We start from the raw sequence: 9779 nt of genomic DNA on the forward strand, positions 1-9779 counted from the left end.
GAACAAACTTTATCAGAAGCTAGAGTTTATGGATAGAGAATTAGAAATAGTTGTTTACCCTTCTCATAAAATCATGCATCTCTGCGAAACAAAACCAAAAAAGCTTTATCAGAAGCTAGGGTTAGTAATCTGCTGTCTTCCTGGATTTTTCTTCCTCCTACGTATATTTATACGTAAATATTGTATCGTGCTCCATCTCTGGATATAGATGGCGTTGGGTTGATATTCTCAACATGTCTCCCACGGCAACTACAGAAAACCATTAGTTGCGGAGGGAAAACTATCGTGTGTGATTGAGGGAAATTTCTCGTTGTTGATCGATTGAGAGGCAAGTCTGTTTAACAAATAGTGTAAATATTCGGGAGTCTTACCGGATAAAACTTTGGTGTTGTGAAAAACAGAATGATTCTATTGGCTGAAATATACTCTGGTGGGGCCAGAAGTTCTAGGAGAGAATTTTGTTCAGCTTTTAACCACAACAAAAGAAATTACCTCAAATCATATTATTAATTAATTAATATTCTCTTATATTTTATTTTATTTTGTTTCGAAACAAAAAAAAATAAACAAAAATAAGTAAATAAGTAATATAATAAATAAATAATACGTGGAGGCATGAAACATTTAGCCCGTCCAACCTATCACAGAAACCCTAACTCTTTTTTTTTTATCTCATGCTTTACGAAACTAGAAGCTGGTCATCTGAAGAAGAAGAAGCATCAACAATGTCAAGTCTTCCGGAAGAGATACACACCGTGATTTTTTTGAGATTACCAGTGAAATCGACACTTGTATGTAAGTCTGTTTCCAAGAATTTGTATGCCCTCATCTCCAACCCTAGTTTTGTTAAAATGCACCATAATCTTACCATCCAAAAAACCAACTTTAGTTTCATAGTAGCTAAGTTCGATTCTAGTAACTTACGCAATGTCATCTGCTCGGTAAGCTATGATCCTCCATCATTATCTTCGAATGAATTCCATCTGTATGGTGTGGAAATTGATAGTCCGGGATCCTTAGATTTTGTTATTCAGTTTATGGATTCTTGTAATGGTTTGGTTTGGTTTTGGAGTGATCAGAGAGAATTCTTTGGTCTTTGGAATCCCAACAATAACGAATACAAGGAATTACCCAAATCGCCAAATAAACCCGTGGATCAGAATACTTTTGCATATGCTTTTGGTTATGATTGTGATTACAAATTGATATGTTTGTATGACAATGACGATGATGGTTCTTTAGTTGATGTCTATACTATGGGACCTAATTCGTGGAAAAACAGCACTCAAGTTGTCCTTTATGAGATAAGTATAGATGGCGAGTCTGCGGTAGAGGCTGGGGTGCTTGCTAATGGATTTTTCCATTGGCTAGGTAATAGGATTCACAAACTATCTTTATCTTATAATCTGTTTGGATATCAGCAACGAGAAATTCACAGAATTGCAACCACCAGAAGAACCTTTAGAGATGGAATTTGGGAGTCTTGAGAGAGTGCCTTTGTGTACTTGCTTATAGTGTTAATGTTGAAGTAGGGATGATGGAGGATTATGGAGTTCAAGAGTCTTTGACCAGACATTATACAATAATCCCTGGGATGGATAGAAAATACTGTGGCTTGCAGCCTACGTGGATTTTCAGCAGTGGTGAGATACTATTCGCGAATTGTGGACCTTATCTTACCGATCTACTTTTGTATGACCCAAAGGATGGAAGTGCTAGAGAACCAAATATGCAGAGAGCAAAATATTAACAGTTCCTGGACCGAGGAATATAGTTTTCTTTAACGTTTAGTTCACCTGACATCAGTATTAAACGGGGTGAATGATAACTAAGGAATCAATTGAAACATGAAAATGTCGGAGGATGAGAATGTCATATTGGTCCTTGTTGTAGTATACGTATACAAGTTCGTTAAGCCCCCACAATTTTGTTATTATGATTCATGTAAGTTATTTCTTTCTCTTCACCTCTAGCTTACGCTTAGTAGTATAGCTTTTAGTCAATAATTTTTCCTAGTCGAGAATATATATCCTGAATTATATGTAGTCTCAAATGCTTTTCCCGTGTTACTGTACTGTATCAAAAAGTGGAGTTCTTATCAAGAAAAGAAGAAAAATCTATCATCAAAAAGTGGAGGATATATTACGGCAGTTTTACCTCTTCTTGGTGAATTTTACAATAGTGTTGTAACTTGGAAGGTCAATGAATTCTTGGAGTAATGACCATTCCATCTCTTCTTACCATCCCTTGGAGAATTTCTCTTCTACTTTCGTAACCTTGCAAAATAAATCAAAAAGAGGATAGAACAGTTTTCTTTACGTACGGAACGGAACAATAACTTTCATTCCAATATATATTTTTTGTCGAACTACTGGGACTCATTCCAGTTTCCTTGTTGAATCACTGGGAGTTTGGGACTTCATAGATTCCAGTATATTTTATAGCACAGTGTCTTGCAGATGCCGTTTCAAATTTCACTTATACCGATTCTTCTCCAATATATGATAACAATCCTTCACTTAACATGGATTCTGGGACTAAAACATTTTCAGATAATTATATAACCAATATTCACAGTTGGTGTTTGTATTCACAATGTATTGGAGCTTGGAACTTTACAAATTCAATGTCTTCATCCTAACTAAACGATCACCAATGCTGATCTTCCTACTCATAGACCTGTCACAAACTTCAGAAACAAACATATAAATACTACAAGAAAATATAGCTATTGCTACACCATATATTGCCACACCTTCAATATACGTGTTGCAAAAGCAAATTTCTAATCACAGTACTTTTCAGTTACAGCTAAAAGCTATAATTTACTGCTGTAAAATGAAACTTTTGCCACACAACTGTAGCAATAATATGAAAATAATGTGGCAAAAAAGTATAATCTATTGCTGCAGCAATAAAATTGGTGCTGCAAAAAAGACTTCTTGCTATCGCGACACTAGTAGGGGTTTATGCATAGGGTGGTGCAATATATTAAGTTTTTTATAGGTACCTATACAATTGGTGCTGCAATATATTAAGTTTTTATGCATAGGGTGCTGCAATAAATTAAGCTTCTATTGGTGCTGTACAGTATAGATTATTACGATGTACCTATAAAAACGGGATCCGAGTCAGCTGTATCTCTTGAAACAGTTAACCCTAATAATGGAGGAAATTTCTTCTCTCATAACATTAGCTCGCACCATATATCTTTTCATATAGCAACGATAGGTAACAGATGCATGTTTTTGTATAACGTTTTCTTTAAATCGAAAATTTTACGTCGCTCTCTCTTTTAGCTGAAAAAATGAGAATCAATATGGCGCGGCTGTGTCAGCATGAGATCCTCCTTTATATAATGAAAAAGAAGTATTGATGACTTGTGGCCAAATGAAATGTTCACTTTCTAGTCCGTCCTATATATGGCGACATTCGATCAGCTCTCTTTCAAACTAATCCTGCTTAAAAAAAATGAAGAAGGAAAAAGAAAGGAAAACTAGTCCTGGATTGGGAGGAAAGTATATGGAGGTGTTTAGGGATATTGAATAGCATCAATACATTGTTGGAGCAAAAAGAAGCAACATGTACCAAGGAGATAAGAAAAGGAGAGCACTGAACTGAACAAATTAAGTGGCCTATGATCACATGATTCACACGATTAATTCTTTTGTTATAATAATATATGGTGTTGCAGGCTAGGCTCACTAAATTCACTCGAGATAAAAGTGTAAATCGCATGATTACAATTCACGGTAATTGGTAATGATTTCTTAAGCTTGTTGAAACCTGTTATAAATATAATGTGGATGCGATGATTATTCTCAGCAGTACGTTTTATCGTTCAGTTTGTATATACACTCAGATGGATGCTCCAATTCTTTTTTGGGTTTTCCGTTAGATTGTAAAGGTGGAGGGTGAAGAGCAACAGATGCACGAAGGTTTCAAATATTTTGGCAAACTTAAAATAAATGATATACATTGAGATGGTGGAGGAAAATGAAGATCACCTGAATATATACATCTTTGGTTGTTAGTTAAGGTTTACCCAGAAGAATATGTCAACAAGATTTTTGAAGTGTTGAGGAATATAGTATTAGAATCCAAATGAAAAGGATTCGTGAGTTAAGAAGGTTGGAAGATTAAATGATGTATAGTTTAACTGACTAGTGGAGATATTCTATACGACTCTTGTTTTGATTACTTAACATATGAAACACTAAATGATTTTTGACATGTGATTATTTGGAACATTATCAATCCAGTTGGAAGATATGGAAGCAATTTCCTTTTTTACTTGTTTGATTTTAAAATCTTTGCAAACAAACATTATAACACATAAAATAAAAGAAAAATGAAAAAGAAATTAAACAGATGTTTTTGCTGAATGGCGACAAAACAAATTACTCTTTCTTTGTAACTCTAGATTTCTTAGCAACTTCTTCTTCATCCTCTTTCGATCCACCTCCTTTGAAGAAATCAGAGAAAGTTGGGAGTTTGATTTCTCCTTTCTGTGAGAGTGGGATTGTAATATTACCAACCACCGGGATATCGATAATAAGACCAATTTGCAATTCATAATCAATGTCCCAATCTGAACCTACATCCCTTGCTAGGCTTATCAGAATACTATATGGCACCTTCACTGGTACCTCGAGCTTCGTCACCTCGTTCCCCTTGATGGATCCTGGATCTGGTACAGTTCCTGACGCAATTACCCTAATCCCACAATATCAGCAACAACATAAAGCAAAAAAGAAAAATGTATGTCAGGTCTTTGGTTCAATTAAATTATTGGAACAAAAAGAAATGCATCCAAATACAAAATCCCTTAGAAGGTATTCCGATTAGAAAATGCTTCACTAAAGACTCGAGTGCACAACGCGTGAGCCTTGACTAGTAAAAATTGTGGGTTCATACGTAACCATTGCACCCCGTGGCCCTAGCCTAAATCACTCCTCTCCTGGTGCTGGCTGCTGACCGGTTTCTTCCACCTCAAACCATTGGTATGATCACCTAACGACTTTATCACTCTACTACAGCGATATATCCATGGTATGAGAATCGGGCTTTCGAGTCAAAAATGTAATGTGTAACCTAATGATAGACCGGATGTCATGTAAAATGAAAAGACAAATGGTTTGACATCTTAGTTAGATATCAGATCACATCTTAAAAATGACTAAAACCTATGTAGATCAGGAACCAAGATTAACAACATGATTAAGTATCCCTAGCTCTATATTAAAAGTACTTAAAACAAAAATAAACAAATGCTAAATGATATTACCATACCTGTCAGCACTTTTAAGGGTATAAGCAATCTCACAAATGGGAATGGAATGACTATAAGGATTTGTTATTGAAACTTTTGCATTCAAAGTGACTGAATCACGACTAAACTTTGTGAGATCGATATCTGTTAATTCAGCTTCTGGTTTCTTCATGTTTGCAACTTTTTCTGCCACATAGTTTTTTGCCTTGTCAATTATTGATTCAGACATTTTTCCTCTTCTTTCTTAATCTCTTTCTTTCTCTCTATAAATTTTGATGAAAACAAAGATGATTGAACGAAGAAATGGGTAAATTAATAGTAACAAATAAAATAAATTATTTCCAAATAATCCAAATTTAGTGTGTTTCTATGTTTGGATTATTCTTCAAAAAATATAGGATCTTGGTAATAAAAAATGGTTGGTTTCACCTCTATGTAACGTGGGTGAGTCGCACTGAAGCTTGCTATTGGTAATGAACAAGGAAGAGTGGTCGACTGATTGTTATTTGTTACGTACTAGAAAATCAACACAGTAAAATCTATATAAAAAAAATGCTTATAAACAGAAAATGATGCCCGAGAGAAATAAAAATGAAGGTATAAAAATAAGGATACAAACAAAAAAACAAACGTCAACAGCAGGGTTCGAAACTGCACGTGCGAAGCCCAATAGATTTCAAGTCCGACTCCTTAACCACTCGGACATGTTGACTTCGCTGTACTGGTTGCTAACATTATATTAATTGTACGTAAACTATTTGAGTGACCTCTTGGGAAATCCTAGGTTATACATTCATTTTGTTGAGCCTAATAGAAACTGCTGTAGGCTTTGCCAAATCTTTATGTGGGTTGCAGCAAAAACAAAGTGTTGACGCAGGAGAAGTTATAAAAACGAAAGTGGGGTTAATAACTGCCTTGTGCGAATCATATTTGGGTTTTATTTATTTTTTTGGTGCTGAATTCAAGTTAGTATGTGCTCAACAAGCATATACTTCCTCATATACACAAATGAAAAGGTACAGTTCTTCTCTTGAAAGCTGTACAAATTCAAAAATTTCAGCCTAAAGATTGATAAAAAGGGAACCCCAACAAAAAACCTATGACCATCATTGTACACTGATTTTTCCCTCAAACAGTTTGAATCAATTATCCAGATAAGATGAAGCTGCTACATCTGAAGACTCGGATAATCGAGCAGCTTGGGCAATCTTCAAGGCCATGGTTGCACGCTCTGCTACCAAATCAGCATATTCCATTAGGGTTTGTGCCTGCTTACGTTTCCACGATGCCACTACCAATTTTTCATGTGCAGCTTTAGCTGCTTGTTCAACCCTAAGGATATCAGGCTTTTCGTCTTCACGAGCTTTACGCATGTATCCTTTAACAATCTCTTGCATATCTTTTATACAGTTTACGGAATTACGATGGTCACGCTTCTCAGATAAACTTTCCGTGCCAGAGCTTTCAACTACTTGTATGTCCGCTTCATGTCCATACCTAGGACAGTTCTTGTTGGTCTTCATGTGTCCCTCCTAGTCAGATATGAAGTTGAGATGTCAAATACAGAACGATAGATTAGATTACGTAATTTTCCTGAACAAGCAAACTGCACAAACCTGACCACATGCCCCACATACAAAATTTTCACGGGCATTTTTTGTTGTGGAGGGATTTACCGCCTCAGCTTCCTGGCATTCTTCTGCATCTACTTGCATTGGTTGATTGTTTGTAGGGTTTATTTGTGTGTCTAAACCGTTTCCATACATAGGACAGCTTTTGTTGGTCCTCATGTGTCCCTCCTAGTCCCCATAAGAAGTTGAGATCTCAAATACAGAACGAATAAGTTACGTAGTTTTCCTAAACAAGCCTACGGTTGCAAAAAAAAATGCACATACCTGATTACATGCCCTACATACAAAACGTTCCTGTACAACTTTAACTGAGTGGTGCTTTTCCGGCTTCTCTGTTTTGAAGAGGGAAGAGAAGGTCCTTTTACCAAGAATGCTTTCCACCTACGTACATCCAAGAAATAAAGGATAATTCTGTTAAAAGTTTTTCCAGAAGATCTCCAGCGGGTGAATCTAGGAGCATAAACATCGGAGTTATAAACCTCATTTGGAACATGATTAATGTTCTCCATAGACATGAATGAACCATCACGATTGGTTATAAGAATGACTTGCTCAACATTGTCATTAGTTTTACTGAGATGTTCAGTGGTTAAGCCTGACTGACAGCTCAATCCTAACTCTTCCCTAGCTACTTTCTTTTTCTTCTTTTTCCGCTTAGCCTCGTCATCTGATGGACAAGTAAAAAATGGTTATCTGGAAAAACTAACTCATAAGAGTGATTAAATAATCTAGCGTTAACATAAAGCAAGATTAAACAAATGATGAGAGCATCAAACAATACCAAAATCCACATTATTGCTAAACAGGATAAACTTAAACTAAACATGCATTAGCTTAGGCGAAGCAAGATTTGATGCTAAACCACAAAAGAAAATTTTCCACATGCTTACCATCCCTGATTATCCTGCATAATCCTGGCTTTGCTGCTTCATCTTCTGTTTCCATCTCTGCTTGGACTCGCGTGGGAAGGTTTTGTACTCTAAGACCTCGAACACCATCAGTATTTTCTTGCTCAGATTCACAGCTACCCACCTCCGGTTCAACACATACTTCTGCATCTATTTGTGTTGGTTGGTTTGCCAAAGTAGGTGCATGCCTGTAGAGTATTTCAGCCGCACCAGTACTGCCACTAGGAGTTGAGAATGGATTTACTAGTGGATCTCTGATGGCGGATGGAGATGTCACTTGGGTTGGTTGAATTATGTACTGGCTAAGAGCACTAGCATATGCCCGGCCTGATAAGCTGCCTCGCATTCTTCCCGATGGTTGACAGTTTTGATCTGATGTCGCTTTTGATGACTTATCAACTCTAGAAAAATCTAGATTTTCTACCTCCATGTTTCCTTCTCTTTGCTCTCCAATTAAAGATCTATGTCCACCACCAATCATTAAGGAAGATAATCCTTTTCTAGGCTGAAATCTTTTTCCTTGGGCGGGCTGCTGAGAGGGTTGGCATCTTGGTCTTGAAGCCTCATTAGGTGGTAATCTTTCTTTACCACATTGCATTTGGGATAAATGAGGTCGTGGTCGTTCGCTCGCCATTCGAGATACTCTTATGCTTGGCTGCAGGTTTTGGAGGTCTTCACAAGTCTGACTTACATCACTTTGGTAGGAACCTGGAAATCGGCTTGGTGCAGGAAGACCAACAATCACACTTTTTCGTGCACGTTTGCGCAAATTCATCACTAGAGGCTGGGCAGGGATTTTCTGAGTTGGGGTTCTGGCAATATTTCTAGGTGTCTTTCTTACAGTCTCACCGTTGAATACCAAATCCCAAAATCCTGATGATCCTAATGACTCTAGTGATACATTATGAGGAATTCGATTACCTGGATCTCGGTCATGTGTAGAGGTATCAGCGTCAGTTAGAATTCGAATCAGCGTAAAACTGGTCGAACATGGATCCATTGCCGGGGATTTATCCTTGTAACACATGGTAAGCACCTGGAATCTGATAATTTGGGATTGCGATCAGGAGTCGAATGTATTTTCTTACAGGTAATAAATCAAACGGTTAGAGGGCGAGAATGAGTTCAACGAACCTGGCTAATGCAATACAGAGATTGAACTGACGAGAATCGAATCGTCGACTAGCGTAGATAATTGTTTAGCAACAGAAGCAATCTTGGATGAATTCATAGGGGATCATGTTGTGTTTCCTCCGCCGCCTTATCCTCCAGTTTGGTGCGGATTTAATATTGTATCTCCCTCTAACACTCACTTGGATGGCGTACAACCTTGTCCAGTTGACTTTTTGTGATAAAAACGAAGTTAATTCAACTTGCCGGTTTTGGGGTGATACCAATTTAACAGGGTATACAGGAATTTAACAGGGTATACAGGAATCCAAGAGGATCTAGAAGCAAGGTTAAGGAGTGACCAAAAGGGGTAAAGTCACTAAACCATCTTACCAATTCTAATTAAATGGTAAAGCCCACCTTTGTTTGTTGGATATAAATTGATTGGCATTTGGGAATTCGTCTTTTGTACCGTCCAAGTGTTTCTCATATCAATCAGGTTCATAGATTTCTATTTGTTTGATTTGCTGATTGAATTGAGAAAAAAAGATATAACTCTTTGATATCTTCTTGATAGAGCTCGCTTTATAAGCTGGTGCTCTCGGAATAATATTGGAGTTAGTCCATACAGATTGTCAAAAGAATTATTGGGTATGGTTGTTATACCCCCGCTTTTTAAATTGGTATCAGAGCGGGCAAACACGCTAAAACCTCTTAAGTCTGTGTTTGTGGCAAGCTGAATCTATGGACAGAAGTGTTATCTTTATAAACATACCGCCAGTCTTCGATGGCTCGAATTACTTATGGTGGAAAACTGTTATGCGTGCCTCTCTTCAAGTGAGTGATTTTCAATCATGG

General features: G+C 37.0%; 3 protein-coding genes across 3 annotated transcripts; 1 reads left to right on the forward strand and 2 right to left on the reverse strand.

The window, feature by feature from the left end:
• Positions 1-851: 851 nt before the first annotated feature.
• LOC113344203 lies at positions 852-1750 on the forward strand. Its single transcript, XM_026588216.1, has 2 exons — positions 852-1371; positions 1533-1750. Exons 1-2 carry the CDS (start codon positions 852-854, stop codon positions 1748-1750), a joined length of 738 nt encoding a protein of 245 aa, XP_026444001.1.
• Positions 1751-4240: 2490 nt separating this feature from the next.
• LOC113344171 (desiccation protectant protein Lea14 homolog) lies at positions 4241-5553 on the reverse strand. The gene is made up of 2 exons (XM_026588189.1): positions 5293-5553; positions 4241-4716 (listed from the first exon to the last, which is right to left on the reverse strand). Exons 1-2 carry the CDS (start codon positions 5499-5501, stop codon positions 4401-4403), a joined length of 525 nt encoding a protein of 174 aa, XP_026443974.1. The 5' UTR covers positions 5502-5553; the 3' UTR covers positions 4241-4400.
• A 637-nt stretch (positions 5554-6190) lies between these two features.
• LOC113344163 lies at positions 6191-9275 on the reverse strand. The gene is made up of 6 exons (XM_026588183.1): positions 8946-9275; positions 7794-8854; positions 7383-7570; positions 7168-7284; positions 6889-7071; positions 6191-6804 (listed from the first exon to the last, which is right to left on the reverse strand). Exons 2-6 carry the CDS (start codon positions 8836-8838, stop codon positions 6415-6417), a joined length of 1923 nt encoding a protein of 640 aa, XP_026443968.1. The 5' UTR covers positions 8839-8854; positions 8946-9275; the 3' UTR covers positions 6191-6414.
• Positions 9276-9779: the final 504 nt, after the last annotated feature.

Source organism: Papaver somniferum, unplaced genomic scaffold (assembly GCF_003573695.1).
Source record: "Papaver somniferum cultivar HN1 unplaced genomic scaffold, ASM357369v1 unplaced-scaffold_75, whole genome shotgun sequence".
Classification (NCBI taxonomy): Eukaryota; Viridiplantae; Streptophyta; class Magnoliopsida; order Ranunculales; family Papaveraceae; genus Papaver; species Papaver somniferum.